This window comes from Ctenocephalides felis, unplaced genomic scaffold (genome assembly GCF_003426905.1).
Source record: "Ctenocephalides felis isolate EL2017-DRISC unplaced genomic scaffold, ASM342690v1 CF-g0.4_SCAFFOLD_01886, whole genome shotgun sequence".
NCBI classification, from domain to species: domain Eukaryota; kingdom Metazoa; phylum Arthropoda; class Insecta; order Siphonaptera; family Pulicidae; genus Ctenocephalides; species Ctenocephalides felis.
Genome location: NW_020538040.1, coordinates 77,743,569 through 77,765,495, shown reverse-complemented (window position 1 = coordinate 77,765,495; position 21,927 = coordinate 77,743,569). Strand labels below are relative to the sequence as shown.

Here is a 21,927-nt window from a genome sequence, read left to right as displayed (position 1 = left end):
ACTTAAAACATGATTAAATGTGCAACGAACTTGCCAAACATTACAAAAGAATGCGCTGGTTTCCTTCTCGTTATAAATAAATATCTCAATTAACAATCAGAATTTGAGCTATCAATATTTGACTAGTTTTATATTTAATAGCCTGTTAGGCCATCTTGTATAGAGATTTATCTTCCGTATTGATTAGTTTAAGACTAAATTCAAATGATTTTTTTCCAATATCAATCGCCTAGTTCGCGTCTGTGCTGCAACGATTTCTGCTTGCGCTTTTTTGATTCTTTGCCCATTATTGCAGTAAGTTCGTAGTTCTTATTACAGAGGTCAATAATAGGCGTGATATCACTGTGTGGAATTCTGTCTTGTAAGTGTTCACATTGTGAACTATATTCGGCGCAAATTTTCGCTAGTGTGAACTTACATCTTTATTAGTCAACGGCACTGTCCATCCATCGATCATCACTACATTTTATTCTCGTTTCTCCCGTTGTTGAGTTGTTTTTGTTTAGTTATTTTTAGAATTAAGTTTGTGCAACTTTTATTTCAAGTGAAGAAGCAGTATTATATTATGGTTATAAATGGCATTGCATGTATGACTCACAAAAATTAAAGGTGGAGTATTTTTGCACACGCACAACGAAATTATATATATATATATATATATATATATATATATATATATATTATCACATGCATGTTGAAATTTAATGGTTGAGAAAATAACAGTTATTTTCCACGTACAGTTTTACTTCGAGGTTTGCCATTTCGAATTTTATTTACATTGACAGTCCCATGTGTTTAAAATGTTGTGCTTCGGTTGAAATTTATTGTTATCACATAATTCTTGCGTTGTGACCGTATTTGGAATGACATACCGGTGTTGTTACAAATATTTGAGAGTATTACTTTAGCCGTCTTGTTAACAGTGTTTTCGTTTATAAATGAGTATTGGTTAAAAGGCGGTAGTCTATTTGTTTACAATATATGACGTAAATTTCGGTTATTTGAAATAATTAGACGCAGTTTGTGTATGACTATTTTGGTATTTATGGTCAGTGTTATATTTGTCATCGTCTTATAAGAATATAATTTTTACAGAAGTGAGTGTAGCGATTGATGATGAATTAGAAAACGGGTGGAAGTATTCTGAAGGTGCACAAGATTTGAGTGATTCAGTAAATAAAGTGAGTTTAACATTTATTAATTATTGTCTATTTATTTAGTTAGGATATGTCAATATACTGAAAGAAATTAATTTCTTGTACCTCTGGTGTGATCTTCTCTTTCCAGTATTGTTTGTGTTATACATTGTCTATTCATAAAATGGAAAAATTTTATACAGTTTCTTGTTAATTTCAAGAAAATGTCCGTCTTGGAATTTCGACCACTTCTTTCTTCCTGTATTTAGTGGTATGGCCAGATTTAAGTGAAATTTATCAAACTAAATTGAAAAACGTGAATTTCTAAATAAATATTATAGATACAATGTTATTCAAAACAAAACTGAAAATCATAAATATTTTCTGTTCTAAATGTAGAATTGGATAAACATTTCTTTTCGAAGTTCCAAAGTAACTGTTTGATTTGACATAAAATATTGTTTGGTATACTTAAAAAAAAAACTAATACTTTCAATTTATTGAAATTAATTTTATATTCAAATTAAACGTGCTATATATGAAATATGAAATAGGAATGTGTGTTTAATATTCGAAACATATCTAAAGTCTGAATTGGTAATAAATATTATTATTATGTTATTTACATACAACTACGGCTTACAGATAACTAGATGCTGATTTAATAAACTCAATTACTATGATAAACTAATTACAAAATTATCATAATCTTACTATTCCCAATAACTGATGTAAAATTATTCTAATCAGTTCTATTTTGTTTTATAAATTTTTTTATTCTGTTAAAACTATCTTCTACTTTTCTTTTCGTTTCTTCACTTTTCAAATAATGTTTTGTATATAATTCTAAGAGACAAATCTTAAATAACTATGGAATTAACATATTGTATGAAAAGTATTAAGAAATTAATAACTTCATAATCAAATTTATTTCAAATTGATACAAAATAACTAATTACATTTTTATTCAACAGTCATCCAAAAATAAGTTGAATGACTACATGATGGCGTCCCAATTGAATCCAGAAGCTGCCGAGTTTGTACCGGTTGAAGCGGGTAGTCCTGCACGATCAGTATTATTTTTGAGAGAAGGCTTGCTTGGTATTGCAATTTTTGCTCACTAATATATAACTTATTTTAATTACATTATCCATGACTTACATTATCTGAATAATATATTATGTGATTAATCATTTATTTTATAAATTTTCTAGATGATGTAATGGCTCGAAGTCCAAGACAATTTAGTGCTGCTGAACAAGTTCTTAATGTACCATCGGATACTGAATTTGCATCAGAAATTAAATCAAGACCAGGAGAACTAAGTGCAAATGTAACATAAATTGCTTACTATTCATGGATTGTTACAGTACATTTACTATATAAATATTTGTATACATATCTATGTGCATCGTATATGACCACTCTTTTATATACCTCTCATTTTATACAATAAATTATGAATTGTGAAGACTCAGCCATTGATCCGCTTCAAAATATTTCGGAGCATGCACTTTGAGTTATCGTTTCTAATTTTAATGTGAATCATCATACTAATCTTCACAGTATTGATTACTATTTATGAAGTGAGGATTTGTTTTTATGGCTATTCATTCAGTTTTTGAGCATGTTTTCCTTCCATGTTTTTTTATGATGCATGAAATTAAATGTGACTTTTGTTTTTACAGGGTTCTTTTGAAAGCGATAAGAAAGAATTAATTTCTACTATAGGAGATGGAATTGACTACATCAGCAATGAGAATATAGGATTCTTGCCCATGTCACAAAATTCCAATAAATTCTTTGAACCTGCATGTGAAAACAATGACTTTTTGGTAATAAGTAATAAAATACAAGATGAGCTAAATACAGTGCAGAAATTGCCTTTATCTGATAGTGATGAAGAAAGTGATAGCATGAAAACTAATTCACAATTTAATAATGAGAATGAAAGTTACGAAAGAAAATTGAATGAAAATGATCATTCTTTACCGTCCGAGCTACAAGATTTTTCAAATTCAGCTGATCAGAACAATGTGCCCTATGTTGCGGAGCAGAATAATATTATTGAAGAGTCTTTAGATTCTATCAATAAACGATCCTCATTTGATAATGATGAATATGTGCAAACTAGCAAGGAAATTATACAGGCATCTTTCATAAATGAGAAGGAAAGCATGTCACCAGATAATGAGCAAAAACTTTTAGAACAAATAAATACGGTTGGGTTAATGGACAATGTTTTTGACACAAGTAATGAAATTGGGAAAGATCATTCTGGCCAGCAATCAGTATTTGACAGTATTGTAGAAAGTGTAAGTGAAAATACTCAATTTTTTTCTAAAATTATAGAAGATGTTAAAGCAAATGATAAAAACGAAACATTAGAAATAGATCTCTGTGATAAAAATGTACTACTTGATTCCACTTTGTCAAACAAAGATGTGTTATCTGAGAATAAGAATTTAGGTTTTTCATGGAGCGCCAGTGATTCTGCGGAACTCCAAATTGGAACAGTAATTTGTGAAGAAGATCCCATTCATATCACTAATCAAAATAACATAACAAATACAAAATTAACCACAAGTGAAAATAATTATCAAGAGCAAAATGCATTAACAAAACAAAATGATAATAAATGTTTTGAGCAGAAAATACCTGTACCTGTGCCATTAGAACCTAATATACACCTGCTTGATTTTCCTTTAATAGAAAGTAAAGAACATGATTCAAACAAATCAAATGAAATGGCAATAAAAAAAGATGATGAGCAAGATATCTCAACTTCTACTTCGATTAATTCACTAATATCAAATAAAGAAATTCAAAGTAATCTAATTGATGATCAAAATATGGAATTAACACATTCGAATGTCTTAGAAAGTGAATTGCTCATAAAACCTTTAGAAATATCAAATGGTGTTCAGGAAGAACAAATAAAACTATCAAATAAAACTTTGCCCAAACCTATAGAACCATCAAATGAAATGTTGGTGCAATTAGATCAAGGTTTAAATGAAAATATGAAAGAAATAAGAGTGACCAATAATTCTTCTGATGAAATAATACCTTCACCATATGAAAATTTAGTAAAATCAGCAGAACTAATAAATGAAAGTCTTGAATCAATGAAAGTATCAAATGAAATTCAGAATGAACCAGCGGAACAATCTAACATACTCTTCTCAGAAACTAATGTTTTATGTTCTAATACAGAGGCAGATCTTACACATATTTCTAAGGAACCGGACAATGAAATTTTGCCAGCAGATTGTATAATTGTAGATAATTCTGCAACAGTTTTAACAGAAAATGTGAAATTGCCTTCAAATGATCCATCAACAAGGAAAGATGCATCTGCTAATGATGATGAAGTTCATACAGCATTAGTTGATAATAATGCGTCATCAGTACAATCTGGAATAAAAACAGTAGTTGATAAAATAGAAAAATCGCCAGTTTGTAATTTAGGAAAACAAACATCACCTAATAAAACTTCTCAAAATGCAATTTCTTCAAAATCCTCAACTGCTGGTGTTGCTTCTAGGACTTCAAAATCTTCAGCAATTTCTAAAACAAATGCGACATCAGCCAGAGATGCTGTAAAATCTACTGCTACAAAACATACATCTATTGCTCCAACAAAACCTTCTTTGGTCGCGAAAAAGCCTGGCTTGGCCGCAACAAAGCCGGCTACTACGGCCTCAACTAAGCTTGCTTCGGCCGCAACAAAGCCGGCTACTACGGCCTCAACTAAGCTTGCTTCGGCCGCAACAAGGCCGGCTACTACGGCCTCAACTAAGCTTGCTTCGGCCGCAACAAGGCCGGCTACTACGGCCTCAACTAAGCTTGCTTCGGCCGCAACAAGGCCGGCTACTATGTCTTCAACAAAGTCGGCAACAACGGCCACAACAAAGCTTGCTTCGGCAGCAACAAAGCCGGCTACAACGTCTTCAACAAAGCTTGCTTCGGCAGCAACAAAGCCGGCTACTACGGCCTCAACAAAGCGTACTTCGGCAACAACAAAGCCAGCTATAACGGTCTCAACAAAGCCGGCTACTACGGCTTCAACAAAGCTTGCTGCAGTCTCAACAAAGCCGGCTGCCACGACTTCAACAAAGCTTGCTTCGGCCTCATCAAAGCCGGCTTCGGCCGTCCCAAAGCCTGCTATTGGTGTTGTGAAACAATCGGGATCTACTACGAAATATCCTACTGCCAGTACAACTAGAGCCAAGCCAGCTGCCACTTCTACAAGGCCCACAACTGCTGATTCAGCGAAGTCAGCTACAGCAGGTAATGGAAGACCAGCTGTCAGTGGTACAAAATCGGCCACTGGTACTGCAAAATCTGCTAAACCTACTGCAAATTCTGCTGGCAATTCTGTTAAGTCTACTACTACTTCTACTGCAAAGTCTGTCACCAGAACTGCAAAGTCCAATTCTGGTCTGCAAAAACTACTGCCAGCACTGTGAAGAAGCCTGATGCTAGTCCTAGGTCTTCAGTTGATATTCCAAAATCTTTTGATGCCTTGGGAACTAACTCTGGCAAGTCGGACCAAGACTTTGATGCATCTAAATGTATTACTAACATTGTAAATCCTCAAATTACAAAGATTGCTTCATGTACAGTGAATACTGCTATTGAATCTTCAAATGCTTCAGAATCAACAACGCATAACAAGTGAGCATCTTATTTGTCTATTTTATATATATAATGTTCTAAGGTCTAGCATTGTTACTTACTGGTATCAAGTTTAATTAAAAATAGTCTGCTCATAATGAGCTAATTGATAAATAGCAATATTTGTTATTATCATAAAAAGCCAATTTTAATTGCTGGATTTTAATTATGGTTATTTATTTCAGTCAATGCACAAACACAAATCAAAATGAAGATAACATTGAGAATTTTCTGAAAAATGAAAACGCTGTTTCTTGTGTGGAAGGAACAAGTGGTTGTACAAACATATCACATGAGGTATAGATTTAGTATTTTTTTTTATTAAATACTTTTAATAGCTTTGTTACATAATTTTAATTTCATTTTTACAGGATGTACAACAGTGAAGATATTTTTATATACAAAGTTTATATAATAAAAAGTTGCTTCTTTATCTGCGAATGAACTATCGCCACATATACCAAAATGGAGGTGGTTTTAAATTTATATGGCAAATATATTTTACTTTTATAATTAATTCTATATGAGATTTTACTTGTCTTTTTTAAGCATCATGAAATTACATTAAACATCATTATACTATTTCTATTTTTTTTATTTTTTTTTATGAGTAATATGATTATATCAATATTCTATATATTCTATATTCTATAGAATATATAAATATATATATATATATATATATATATATATATTTAATTTCTTGGAGGGCTTAACATCAAGTAAATAATAATTGAAGATTTTTCAAACATCTTTATTCGACTTACAATTCTACATGGTCATTAGTGGTTTTAAAATTCTTAGATTAACACATACATATTGAGAACATAATAATTGAAAACAAGCACTAAACATTTCAACATCAAATTTAAGTCAAACAACATATATATTATATATATATATATATATATATATATGTATGTATGTATGTATGTATATGTATATATATGTATGTATGTATATATATGATGTTTTATTGGCATCGCTAGCATTGAAATAGGATTTACAAAGGTCTGGTAATTGCTGCGAAAGCCTTGCCTACTGTGGGCAAAATCTATATAAAGCTGTTATACATAAAGTGTGAATTTTTGTTAGTTGTAAAGTGTAATTTGATATAGTGTTTTGATATCAGTAATTAGTTTAGTATTAGTGAGGAAATCTAGACTAGTGACTATAAGGAAATTATAAGTAGGCTTGAAAAACCAGTTCCTGAAAACCTCAATAATTGAGAATAAACTAATTGACAATGGATAATAAAGGATAAAGGTAATATTATTCAACAACTTGATCAAATAGTTGCTGGAAATGAGATTTTTGCTTGGAAACAAAGAGCAGGTTAAACCAGTTGCACCCAGCATTACTGTCGATCCTGAGAGAGCATTAATAAGAAGAAAATTGAGGAACAGGACTAAAAATATGAAGCATGGTCAAAGGTTCTTGTGAAATTTCAAATAAACAGTCAACAGTGGAAGCGGCATTAAGGAAACTGGAATAGAAGCCTGATATATTGCATGAAACAGCTGATCTGTGAATTATTGATTTACTTTGTCAGCAAACTATGGCGTGGTTAACTAGCAAACAAATAAGTTTATTCAATATTTATTTCTATTAAATACTCCCGACTTTCGGCTAACCATCGGTTTCGAAGTCACGTAGTGGTGGATTTACAGCACCAGCAGTCGGGTTTAGTGCCGAGGGCGGCAAATGTTCTTGTGCGGTGAAATTTACAAAGCGAAAAAATATACTACACAATTTAATTAACTAATTCTTCTTAATAACATTTTTTATTTAAAAAAATTATGCATTATGTTCCAAATTGAACCTTTGTATATTATAATTTTGAAAATGTAAGTGAAAGCCAACTATCAAAATAGTTGATATATTTTCATGAAGATTTGAAAATATTTGATTATTTTTGAGAATTAATAAATTTTTGCAGTTTTTCTGAGAAATCAAAAATATTATCAAATTATTTATGTCTTTTGCGGCAAAATTTCAGTGATGGGGCGATATTTTTGTCAGTTGCATCGGGCGGCATAAATTAAAATGCAGACGTGCGTACGCGCCAGCGGTGTGATGCTTTTCGAGATCACCTGGCATTTGCTACAAAACAAATAAAAACAATTATTATCGCTCAATTTATCATTAAACCTATTCACATAGGAATAGGAAAAACTATCGAGAATACTTGACACGTGTTCTAAAAAATATTTCAAGTATTATAAAAATCTTTATATCCCCAAAATGAAAGTCTTCTCAGTAACACGAGGCCGTCAATTTGACCAGGGACTTGCTCGATGCGTCGACGCCCTTACGACTGAATCATGAACATTGCGATGTAGTAAATCCTCTGTGTTCTTGCCAAGGCGTCAAATATTCCTGGGAAAATTGTAATTTTATGGATTAGGAGGATTTCCACATGCGAAATCATACTTTTCAAAACGCTAGCAATTTGAATATACCAAAACAGTAGTATATATTTAGATTGGAAGGGAGGACTTCTCATACAGCGCTGGCAGTTGCGGGTAAAAATATTAAACATTTGTTCAAAGAATGGTAAAATGTTTACAAATAAGCCGAAGATCAACATAAAAAAATGTGTTAAATAAAAATAAAACCACATACACTACTTCCAACAGAAGATATGTTGACCTGCAATGATCAATTAAAATTTATTAGACGTAATAATAGGACAAACGATTCAGAATAACTTGAGACATCGAGAGAACATAAAATGAGCAAATGGAATATTCTGGAGAAAAAATAAACTTCTCGCTCGGGAATTTAATAAATTTAACTATTTGTGCGTATTATACTAGTTTGCAATTGCTATTTATATTGTTTAACATAAATGGTTCAATAATTTAAATTGTAAGGTGTAAAAATATTTTATTTGGAATCGGTCAAAGTAGTAAGTATAAGCTCATGACTTCTATTAATTTTCAATTTATTATTTATAATAATCAATTAATTTCATTGTTTTGTTGAACATCAATACAAATATTCAGTATTCTAGAATACTATAAAATTATAGCTTTAATTGAATACATATATTTATCAGATGTTTATCAAATAATAATTGAGTTCTACAACCGCAGATAAAAAAGTCTACAACCGTCTACAGTCCAATCTAATAACGTCAATTGGATTAGTTAAGAGTATAATGATAGTTTATTGGGCATATATATCGAAATGAAATTTTCAAATGCAATAATAGCGTGAAAGAGTTTTTCAAAAATGAAATTAAATATAACTAGTGGCGTATGGCATCATCGTGCCTTAAGGCAAATTGCTGAAACTTCCCGTACCTTAATGAAATATTCGAGAAATGTAACTTCAAGTAAATAAACAAAACTTAATCAATCGGAATTAAAATGAATAACATTGACTAATATTTCTAAGTGTTATACAAACTGATGAATTGCAAGGTTTAAAATGATTTATTCGAAGTAATGTATATAAGTGGTGTTTAGAACTTTATCTTAAATTAGAATTAAAATTCGAATTATTTTTCGATATTCAAAAAAATTTTTTTTCAATTAAAAAAAATTTCTTTCCCCAAAAGCAATTGTTTCGTCTACACAAGCAAAAAGGTTTTTGAATCATTCAAATCGGATGCTTAGTTCTCTCAAAAACTGACATTTTTTAGCACTTTTGCTCTATAGCTCCGAAGCCGCTAGACCCGGCCGTCTTCGTCAAAAACTAATCAGCACGTCTCCTCATCAATAGGAATCGAATGTTTTTTTCAAACATTCAAATAGGATAATCCGTACGCTAGAAATCGTCGACGAAAAATTGTCTCCACACATGCACTAACACATCCATTTTTTCTGGGGTATGCCAAAATGTTCACAAACTTCTGAAACGTAAAGATATGCAAAAAATTATATTGCATAAATAAAAACATGAATTACTTTAAAGATTTATTACAAAATCCATACGTTTCAATCAATTACATCGCAAGATCGTAGAAGTCTCGCAGAATCGCGATCAAAAATTCGAAATTATTTTAACCGAAACGCACAGGCGCTACGAGTCTACGAGCCATAGAAAACTAAACATAAGCTACGACCGTAGAGCTCTGGGCTCTACGGTCGAAAGTTTTAGGAACATGTGTCGTGAAGTTGGTAGTGTTGAATTGTTTAGTTATTTTCGTATTGTATAATTTGACGTTTGGTGCTGTATAATATTATCTCTTTTGTCTGTGGTTGTATGATATTAGACACTAGAGCTAGTGTCTTCTCGGATTGTTTACTTCTCGTCTAGTTGTTGTTTACTATTATCTACGATAATGATTTTCATCGCAGTAATTGATTAAGTCCTTCGATTCAGCAACGGTGCTCGTGTTGCAATAATATACCATCTAACTTTTAAACAATTTAATAAAATATGGCAAAGCGCAAAACTGATAATTCTTACCAATGTGATTCAAAACGATTCTCAGTACCTTTGCCTGATTTTTCTGTGCCACCGCCCGGTTTCAATTCAGCACCTTTTACTTCACAAAATTTTCAATCGAATTGGTTCAGTGGTCCAGCACAGCAGCAGCAGCAGGTTGTAGCATGAATGATTACCTTTAGATAGTCCTATATTTGTATCATTTCAACATTTGATTTTAGGCCTCGTATGGATTTTACAATTACAATGCCGCCGAAACATCTAATTTTGCTAATGCTTCCGCATTTTTTTGGACCCCGAACAAACCTAGAAATTTTCAAAATGCTCAACAAACTCGACCATCAGTGATACCGAATCTTAAGCTTAGAGGTCGCGGAAGAGGCCGCGCACCAGGACGAGGAAATGATTCTTATATGTAATGTTAACATACGTCTAATATTTGCATTTTTTTTGCATAGAATGTGTAAACTAATACAATATCTTAACACAGATTTCATGTTAATTTGTTTATTAAAAGACTAGAATGAGTTCGACTAAATATTGATTATATATAAACTCATTCGGACTATCTTCAATAACAATAGCTATTTGATATTATAATTTAGAAAAAAATATAATACACTTTATCTTATATATCTTTGTGCTGCATTATTTCTAAATTCATAAAACAGAAAATATATGGTTATTTCGATTTAAATACATATCATTGCTTTTATTATATTACGTTCAATGTTTGGAGTTGTGCATATACTTTCAAATAATAAATTCAAATATTCTATGTATTGAAACTATTTTTTGGTGTTGGTACATTTTTCTTGTTATTTAATGACACTAATCATTGCAGTAATAAGTCACCAAGAAGTTCAAATTCAAGTGGTGGAGCACCGCAATGGTTTCCAAATAGCATGAACAATTCAAATTCTCGTTTCTCCAATACTTACTCTAATGATAATGATAGAATTTCTGAATCTGGCAGTATAAATGGTAAATGAATATTTTGCAGTGTCAAGTATTATAGACTGTATTGAGTTAAACTGTTTTCTTCAAAATATTTTAAATGTTAATGCTCAAATGATTTAAATATGCAGAATTATAGCATTACCGTTTTCTTTAGATTACTTGTAACATTAGTTTCAGATGAAAAAAATGAAAGTAAGAAGACTATTGTTAACAAGAAAGGTAAACGCAAGTCAATGTCTCAAAAATATTCATCGAAGCCTTGGGATTTAGAATCTGCTGAAAAAGCAGTTGCTGTAGAATTAGAATATAATAGACTACAGAATACACAATCCTTAATTCTAAAATTTCCTGATGCCGAGTTAAATAAAGAAATAGTTAAGAATTTCAATAGCAACATTGAACATGTGCATTTTCAACAACCATCAACACCCAGGTTGGTAGATTGCTGTTTATATTAACAATTTTAATATTTTTTTTATTGCTAATTACATGCAAAGTTTGGTTGTTTTATCATATTAAATATTTTTAGATATTGTTTTGTACAACTTTGTGAAGGTGCTGATGTTGATTCTGTTCAAAATCAATTGCGAGAAGTAACCTTTGGTGGTGGGAAAATAACAGTAGAAAAAAAAATTAATCAGAAATCAAAAGAGGTAAATTTTATTTTTATTTGTTATTTTTTACCTCATTTATTTAATTGCGAGTTTTCTGATTTATATGAAGATTGGGTTCAATTGTATGATATTTTAAATATCAACAATTATATTTTTTGTAGTTCAAGACTACTCACAAATATTAAATAAAAATATGAATTTATCGTTTTAATTATAGTGGTTTGACATCAAAGTAACTATATAAAATGCAATCTTGAATTAGCATTATCTGCTGATTACTACATTACATTTATTGAGATGGTATATATGTATATTAGGGTGGTCCTTAAAATGGTTATTTTCGAATTTCCTTGCTCCCAGGGGCTAAAATGGTTCCAAATTGATAAAAAACAATTCTCTGAAAGTTTTAGCTCTTAATATTAACGTTTAGATAGAGCGCAATTCAATCAAAGTTTTATATGGAAATAGCATGGAAAAATTTTCAAAAATTTTAAAAATGTTCTTTAGATGTAATTTAGCGAACAAATGAATGAATAAAACTCTTTCATTTGTTGCTAAGTTATACCTAAAACATTTTTTTTAAATTTTCAAAATTTTTTCCATGCTCTCTCCATACAAACTTTGATTGAATTGCACTCTATCTAAACATTAATATTAAGAGCTAGAACTTTTAGAGAATTGTTTTTTATCTATTTGGAACCATTTGAGCCCCTGGGAGCAAGGAAATTCAAAAATTACCATTTTAAGGACCACCCTAATGTATATATATATATATATATATATATATATATATATATATATATATCTTATGTATAAAAATGCTACTCAGTATTATGCTACTTATTATTATGGTAAAACTTTAAAATGGTTGTACGGATTTGGCCAGTCTTTGTCTTGAAAAATTCCTGCTAATCCAGAGATTTTGCAAAAGGTGAGATATTATTTCGAAACCGCATAGAAACTTTACATTTTTAATTTGAAAATTTTTGTAGAAGGGTAATTCAAATGAAGCAATAGATGGCGGCTCATACATTAAATGTTAAATGTTTTTGCAGATGATGTTCAATAACATTTAATAGGATGTTTTAGATGAATATTATTTGATTGTAGTATGAAGTTTTGTTTATACACACAAACATTATTGAACGGGTTGCAAGTGTTATTAGAAACTCAAAGTATCAACTTTTTTGCAATGTTAATATGAAAATACACTTTATGGCTTTATAGCACTCATTTTTTTCTAATCATTTTTTTCAAAGCTTGTACTCTAAGAAACGCATATGTATAATTTTATACTCATTTGTTTTTATAGATCATTTTTAGATTATTATTTTATTTAAATTAAGATCCTAAATTTGGAACCAAGTAGAATGGGACATTCATATTTCGAGTTATAACAGGCAACAATTCAAATAAGAAGATTTGAAGGGTTTTTTATAATAATAAATTGGTTATAAAGCTCGCATTATATCAAATGTATTAATACTTCCAGCATTAGAAAGAGTTTATTTAGCACTAAAATAATAGGGTAGAGCGGGGTTTGAAGGTCCGCGAGTACAAAGGTCCACTTAAAATTACATTATTTAATTGTCATTGATAAGCATTACTAGTTTTATCTTTTATTCAATAGTTTTTTTACATAACCTCTATGAAAGATTACATGTGGTTGGGGTAAAAAGGACCGACTGAGCCTTCACCATGGCAAAGGTGTAAAAAATAAGATAATTCTAAATAAAAAAGTATATTAAGTTAAGAAAGGAATTTTATAAGAGATAAACTAAATTAATAGTTTTTCCAACTCTGCTGATGAATATTCAGGTATAATCTTATGTAAAAAAATGTAATGGTAAATAGAGTACAGTAGAACCTTGATTATCCGGACTAATTGTTGTTGATAGGCATCGGGATAATCGAAAATCTGGATAATCCAAATTATGAAGAATAATGTTTTGTTTATCAAAAATAACAAATGCATACATAGATATCAACAAAAATCGAAGTTTATTAGAAAATTAACACTTACATATTTTCTTAGATTACATTATACATATTATATTGATCATGAGGTAAAATAATCAGGTGGTACGTAAAGTATCAATGAAGAAGAAAAGTTGCTTACAAATAATTTGTTAATCGTTTTTGTAAAAACCAACAATATAGAGCTTCTTCTAAGAGTTAATTTTTCGGTCTCTTCATCATGTTCCGATTTTCACTCTCCTCTTCACTATCTAACTTGCAAGTGTACGACAAAATTGAATCGGCATTTTTGTTAATATCGCTTATAGTGGATGTATCTACACCATACCTATCAGCTAATTTACGGCCGGTTTCGCCTTTTTTAATGATTCTATAATATTTATTTTATCTTTAAGGGATAACACCACCCTTTAAAATGCATATATGCACGTCAAAACAGAGAATGTATTAATGTATATATGCACATCAGAATATGCAAGTTCCGACGCGATTATGTCCGGATAATCGCGAATCCGTATAACCGAGGTCCGGATAATCGAGGTTCTACTGTACCTCTCATTATTGAAAATCCCCCATAATTTAAAATGTGACATTGGTTGTGTTTGTTGCCCTATATGTGGTAAAAGGGGATAGATGAAAATTTTCTGATCATATTTTCATAGTTGTTTCATTGATATGTGTTAAGTGCTATGCAATTGTGAAGGTTGTTTAGTTTTTGCAGCAAAATTACTACTGATATTATTATAAACTTATTGTGGTGCTGAATGGGTTATTTCACTCGAAGATACATCTAATACAGCTCAGCAATTAATTACTAATGATACGAGCGCGTAACAGAATCGCATTTTTGTTAAGATTTTTAACTTCCCAGAGGGTAGTTATAAGAATGGGCCGAAAATCGAAAATGAAAATTTTTGCATATCTTCATGTTCTGAAGGTTTCTGAACATTTTGGCATACCCCAGAAAAAATGGATGTGTATGTGCGTGTTTTGTATGTCCGCATTTTTTCGTTTACCTTTTCGGGCACACGGATAAACGGATTTGAATGGTTCAAAAAACATTCGATCCCTATTGATAGGGAGATGTGCTGATTAGTTTTTGGCAAAGGCAAGTCTAGCCGTTACGAAGGTACAGAGAGAAGAGTGGCGATAATAGAAATCGATTTAGAGAGAACGGAGCATCCGATTTGAATAATCTAAAAAACATTCAGTTTGTAATGATGGGGAGAAATGGTGATTAGTTTTTGGCAAAGGCAGGTTCAGCCGTTTCAAAGATATGGAGCTAAATGTACAAAAAATGGCAGTTTTTGAGATAACTAAGCATCCGATTTGAATGATTTAAAAAACTTCTGCTTGTGTCGACGAAACAATTGCTTTTGGATTTTTTTTTTTCGAAAATGTTTTGTTTGTTTATCGAAAATGATTAAGATTTTAATTTTAATTCTTGCTAAAGTTCTAAAGTTCACTTATATACTTTAAATAAATAATTTTAACTTTGCAATTCAGTTAATATAATTCTTATAAATATTAGACAATGTTACAGTATTTATTTATAATAATCTATTTGAAAACATTTAATATTTCTCAAATATTTTGTTACGGTACGGGCAGTTCCAGTCATTTGTCTTAAGGCACGATGCCATACACCACTAGTTATTAATATGCATAACACAGCAATTCGTGATCGGGCACCGACAGTAGTATTTAGAAACCTTGAATATCAAAAGGAGCCAATTTAAATGACATCAGTTTTAGATTAAGCTGGCAGTGGCAATGCTTATTAATAAGCCCAAGAAGCATTTATATGAGGCATGGGTAAACCATTCAATACCAATGAGTATAAAATTATACAAATGAGTTCTTTCAGAGCACCGAGTTTGAGTAACATATGATTTACAAAAAAAGAATGCTATAACGCCAAAATGTGCATTTATATTTTAACATTTTAAAAAAGTTGATATTGTGAGTTTCTAATAACACTTGCGGCACGTTTAATAACATGTTTGTCTATGAATAAAACTACAAACAAAACTACTTACTACAATTAAATAATATTTATCTAAAACATCCTATTAAATGTAATTGAACATCTGCCAAAACCATTTGACATTTGGCGCATGAGTTGCCGTCTATTGTTTCAATTTAAGGGAGTATTATTCTACCGTAGAAATTCAAAATATCGATTTTTTTTTATTTCATATTTTCAAAGTTTAACTATCTAAAAATATGGGTACGAAAAGGTTTTTGAAAATTTGAATTATTTTCGGAGATATAGGCATTTTGCTGACTCGGTCTCCATACTGGTTTGGCTTCACGCAAAACTTTTAATGCGTTTGTCTCAGAACATACTTTTTCAGTACATTTGACACGATTTCTCGAGTTCTACTCGACCGATTCACTTGAAGTGTTTAGAAGGTCTTGTTTATAGGCCTATCTATAGCCCGAATTAGGATTATCCCCAAATTCCAATTTTTACTATTTTTAAAAAAAATCGAGAAACTCAAAAAACAGTAAGTTCGCCAATTTGTAAAAAAAAAATTTTACTCATCGCTAATTCGGGCGATTGCGACATCATTGTAGATTAATAATCGTTTTATTTCTTTTATTTCGGATGGCTAGGAGAGCTGAAATCATGTCAAGACTGAGGTTCCAATTTTTGAGACCCCACACTTTTTTAATTTTTGTATTGCATTTTAATAATACTAATAAACAAGTGGTAAAAAAATGGATAGTAAAAACATTCATTGCTTTCTTTTACGGCACTTTAAAAATTACACTAGAATACCCCCTTGAATTCTACACTAGAATACCCCCTTAAATTACGCTACAACAAAAATTTTCAAATTAAAAATGTAAATTTTTTACGCGGTTTTGAAATAATATCTCACCTTATCCACAACTTAAGGATTAGCACGAATTTTTCAAGACTAAGACTGGCCAAATCCGTACAGTCATTTTAACGTTTTACCATACCTAACAAAATACCGAGCTCCATTTATATATAATATAATATATATATATATATATATATATATATATATATATATTTAGTTTAAAAGTCGGGCGTTACATCAATAAAAATTGTATGAGTTTTTAGAAATTTATTTAAAATCCATACGGCTAGCGTCTTAGCTTTCATTCAGTGGCAATCAATATAACTATAAAAATTAAAACTAAATAAACAATATGTAAGAAATTTCATAGAAAAACAAAAATAATAAAAAAAACACTTAATGCACACTATTTTGTATCCAATGAAAACATTATTACTCCTTGGTATGAGTATGTGCATAGTGGTAAAATATATATTTTTTAACATCACAAATGGTAAAAGACACAAATAAATATTGTCGTCTGGGCACTTCCCCGACTGCCCCTACTGTAAATCCAACACTGTATTATATATATATATATATATATATATATATATATATATATATGTATGTATGTATGTATATTAGATTTTTTTTTATTTCAATGCATTTAATATATTTTATATTATCTGCATCCTAGCTTGCTCCTGAAAAAATTGATCCATATACATTGTATGTTGGAAATCTACCTACAAATATTACTGCAGAAACTGTAAAAGCAATATATCCCACAGCATTTCGAGTAGACATAGGTTATGCTCAAAAGATGAAATACACAAGGTGATTGCTTTAATCCAAAATATTTATAAAATTTAATAATATTTAACAACACATAGAGTTTAAATATTTATAAAGTATTTAATTATAGATATGCTTTCATAAGTTACCAATCTGCAGAAGCAGCTATTAAAGCATTTAAGGATACTCATAGTCTTAGCTTGGAATCTCGATCCATAATAGTAAGATTTAGAAGACACAAGGGAGCTGTTGGATTACCAGGCCAAAGCAAGACACCTGGGGTTTGTATTACAATTATTAACAAATGTTGATATTATTTACATATATCCAACAATTGCTATCTTTTACTTGAATTTTAATTTTTTACACATTCAGAGTAACAGTCTATTAAATAGTATTAACATAGATAAGGATTATAACATATATAAGTGTTAAATATATATTTGAAGTATTTTGCAGCTAAATTGTCGAATTAAAAGTAAGTTGATATAAAAAAATTCTTCATTCTATTTAACGTTTGAAGAAGTATTAAGGGATATAAGTAATGACTCAACTATCATTCTAAGGTCACAATTCTTTTCAGTATATAAGGTGGTAGCTTTGGACATATTGATGATATGGTTCAGGTTAATCATATGTTCTGATAACATAGTTTTAAATTGATTTGGGTTTCTAGAGTTATGTATATTTTGATTAACCCTCCTGTGTATATATTGGGAACTTTCCCCAATGTAGCAACTGTTGCAATCATTGCAGTCCAACTCATATACAGCGTCAGTAACTCTATCCGCAGGAGTTTTTGATTTAAGGGCAGAAAAAAACAACTGAACGTATTATCGAAACTGAAACTGAAAGAAAACCTTCAGAGGCAAATAACTTTCTTAAGAATTAAGAAAAATTGCTTAAAAAAGGTAAACAAATAACACCTTTATATTTATTTAAAGAGAAAGAATTTAATTTTGAAGAAGAATTATTTAGGGATGAAGAATGACTGTTTAAAGTGATAGGAAAAATAATTTAAATATAACCTTGACTAAGTTGGCTTTTGGAACCAGTCAGCGAGGATGACATTTTTGTTTCTAATAATTTTTAAGTCTAGGAAACTAATAGAGTTACTAACATCAAGTTCACAAGTGAACTGCGAGTGCTTGTTGAACGAATTAAAGAAATTTAAGTGTGTGATGCATAATCCTTATCTAAACATAAGAGAATGTCATTAACATATCTATAGTAAAAATAAGGTTGAATGGTAAGATTAGTCAAAATGAAGTTTTCTAAAATTTGTAATGTTAAATCAGCCACAACAGGGGGGCTAATACTAGACCCCATGGGCGAACCAAAAAACTGTGAAAAAATTTATTGTCAAGACAAAAATAAGTATTTTCAAAATTGAAATTTAAAATAATTTTAAACCAAATCAAGTCAATAGATGTATGCGGGTGGATATCATTCCAACAATCAGAAACAGCTTGTAAAGCAAGATTCCAAGGAATATTGGAAACAGGAAAATTGCGTCAAAACTGGCAAAAAATGTTAGGAGGAATTTCAGAATTGTTTAAAATTTCAGCTAAATTAAAAGAATTGGAAACATTAAATTTAGAAGAAATGGTAACTTTTGAAAAGATAGAGCTAATATGTTTTGAGACTTTGCTTGAAGGAGAATTTATGTCAGAAACAATAGTATATTTATGTCTGAAAGGTAAATTTGGTTTGTGAACCTTAATAAGAGTAAAGTTTTGGAAATCTAGGAATGAAAACTTCAAGAGAAAAACCTAAGGGTTTGGAGATTTGTTTGTTTGAGATTAAATTACATGTACATTTTATATTTTTTTATATTTAATATCAAATGTTGTTATTTATGTAATGTTTTTTTTAGATTACTGAATGATGACACACATTAAGTGTCGAAATGTCTAATAGTATAAAGAATTTTTATATATTAACCTTCTTTTAATTTGATGGTTGGGCTGCAAAATATTTCAAATATGTATCAACGTCGACATATATATCTTAGTCATATATATATATATATATATATATATATATATATATATATATATATATATTATCATATTATGTAAACTAAAGTCTTCCAAATAAAGATTCATCACAAGCTTTGGTATTCGGCCGAATATCAAAAAAGGTCCGAATATACCAAATAGTGACCGAATATATAATTTGGTGCAAGCCTAATATATATGTGATAAATTTAAGAGTTTGCTCAAGGTTCTGTTTTGATTGGATTTATTTTTGGAAAGAAGCTGAAAGAATTCATCAAACTGGCACTCATTTTTAGTTTTATTTCTGTAGAGGAAATCAAATATACAATATTAAAATATATTATTTAAATTAAATAATATGCTGATGGTTTTACCCAACTTCTGTATTAAAATTTGTGTATGACTTCAGTTACATTTGTACCACTATTAATCACTTATATTACATGATACTCAGTAATTGCATTATAAAGTCAAAATGTTTATTACATATATCAATCAGCACTTAAGTGAAGAAGCTGTGTCTAAAAGTGCAGGAAACACCAAACAACAATCTAAGAAGTCTTCGCTTAGTATGACAGATGATGGAGACATTGGTGGTAGTGATTTACATGATGGACCAATGGAGGTATTAATTATTACTGCTTTTATTATTTGCTTTAATTGAGTTAATATATGCAATTTTAGCAAATCCTAATATAAGCACTTCCTAATTTGATACTCATTTTCTTTTGCGTGGAATATATTTATATTTACTCAAAAGTAAATATAAATAGTGTAATAATTTCTTATTTTTTTACCCTAATATATATATATATATATATATATATATATATATATTTATATATATATATATATTTATATATATTTATATATGGGTGGGTCCTTAATATGGATGCTTACGAATTTCCTGGCTCCTAGAGACTCAAAAGCTTCCACATTGATCAAAAAAAATTCTCTGAAAGTTTTAGCTCTTAATATTAACTCTGAGATAGTCCGCACTACAATCAAAGTTTCTTATAGAAATAACATGGGAAAAATTCCATTTGTTTTTTAGAATTCCATAACTTAGCGACCAGTGAATCAAAATTGAATAATATTATATTTGCTTATTTTGATTATGAATAAAAAAATTCAAAACAAAAATTTAATATATTTTATAAATTACGTATTTACTTAAAAAGAAGAGCCAAGAAACTTTGTTTGGAGTGCGAACTACGTTAGAGTTAATATTAAGAGCTAAAACTTCCAGAAATTTTTTATTTTATCAATTTTTGGAAGCATTTACTCCATGGTAGCAAGGAGATTTGAAAACATCCATATTAAGGGCCACTCTTATACATATATATATATATATATATATATATATATATATATATATATATATATATATATATATATATATATATATATATCTATGTTCATAATTATTTTATAATGTTTTTTATTATTAGTAAAACTTTTCAAATTTATTGTAGTTGCTGAATGATGACACGCATCTTGTGTCGAAACGTATAAATAAAAGTTCTTAAATACTTTATTACCTTTTTCATTTCGACGAATGGGCTGCTAGTTACTTTGAAATATGTCGAAAAAACTATCAAGATATATACATATATCTTATATATATATATATATATATATATATATATATATTAGCTTAACTGTCATTATTAAGCTAACAGTAAAGTAGTTTTTATGCCCATATTCTAAACAAGCATACTTTTATATATTATTGTACAATTATTTGTTTTAGATTGATGAAGACGATTATGACATTCCTTATCATGATGATTTAGATGGTAAATATTTTTATATTAGTTAATTATCATATTTGACATTTTTTAACATTTTAATATTCATCTTTTAATTTTAGAGCATTACAATTCTGACTTTGATGATTCCTTATTTGATAATTTAAGATCAAGTAGCAAAGAATGCAAACGTTCTAATAAGGATGAGGTATTAATAATTTATAATGTAATATTATAGTGAAATTATCATCTGCAAATTTATATCTATTTTCTGCACAGATTTCAACTAGCAGAAATTCAAGTACATATAGAGAAAGCTTGTCAAAAACGAATAAATCCCAACAACTCAGAGAAAATACATCAAGCATGAGTGCTTCCGATATTTTGAAGTCAAAAGAGAATGAGGAAATTTCAGCAAATGATGCAGCAAAAAAAAATGTTGAGCAACAAATTGAAGAACTTATTCCAAATGTTATCACGCAGCTATTAAAATCTAGCGAAATAAAACAAGAACCACTAGAGGTAACTTATTTATAGTTTGTAATAAGTATAATTCTTATTATTATAATTTTTGTTTGAACTTCATTTTCAGAAGGATAACATGGAACAATTGCTTCAAAATCAATGTGAGTTAGTTTTTGTGAATATATTCAAATTATATATTTACTTTTGATATGTTCTGCCACAAATTAAAGTTCATATATAAATACGCATGTTGTGTTTTTATAACAATCATATTATTTTTTTCTTTTATTTAATAGTTCCAGATTTGCAAATCACATAACTGCATTAGCTGTGGA

General features: G+C 29.6%; 2 protein-coding genes across 4 annotated transcripts; both read left to right on the top strand.

The window, feature by feature from the left end:
• Positions 1–387: 387 nt before the first annotated feature.
• On the top strand, positions 388–6,380 carry LOC113377920 (205 kDa microtubule-associated protein-like). 3 transcript variants are annotated; one of them, XM_026618377.1, is made up of 7 exons: positions 388–609; positions 2,111–2,237; positions 2,351–2,469; positions 2,825–4,869; positions 4,915–5,816; positions 6,002–6,113; positions 6,188–6,380. In XM_026618377.1, the coding sequence occupies exons 1-5, from the start codon at positions 586–588 to the stop codon at positions 5,606–5,608; spliced, it is 3,009 nt and encodes a 1,002-aa protein (XP_026474162.1). In that variant the 5' UTR covers positions 388–585; the 3' UTR covers positions 5,609–5,816; positions 6,002–6,113; positions 6,188–6,380. The 3 variants fall into 3 exon arrangements, with proteins under 3 accessions (XP_026474162.1, XP_026474163.1, XP_026474161.1); XM_026618378.1 differs by adding an exon at positions 1,096–1,181 and having other exon boundaries at positions 2,825–5,816; XM_026618376.1 differs by having other exon boundaries at positions 2,825–5,816.
• A 3,602-nt stretch (positions 6,381–9,982) lies between these two features.
• Positions 9,983–21,911, top strand: LOC113375384. Its single transcript, XM_026615321.1, has 13 exons — positions 9,983–10,370; positions 10,436–10,629; positions 11,059–11,198; positions 11,352–11,607; positions 11,704–11,827; positions 17,279–17,418; positions 17,507–17,657; positions 19,876–20,001; positions 21,130–21,175; positions 21,250–21,335; positions 21,407–21,649; positions 21,720–21,753; positions 21,889–21,911. Exons 1-13 carry the CDS (start codon positions 10,206–10,208, stop codon positions 21,909–21,911), a joined length of 1,728 nt encoding a protein of 575 aa, XP_026471106.1. The 5' UTR covers positions 9,983–10,205.
• The last annotated feature ends 16 nt before the right edge of the window (positions 21,912–21,927 follow it).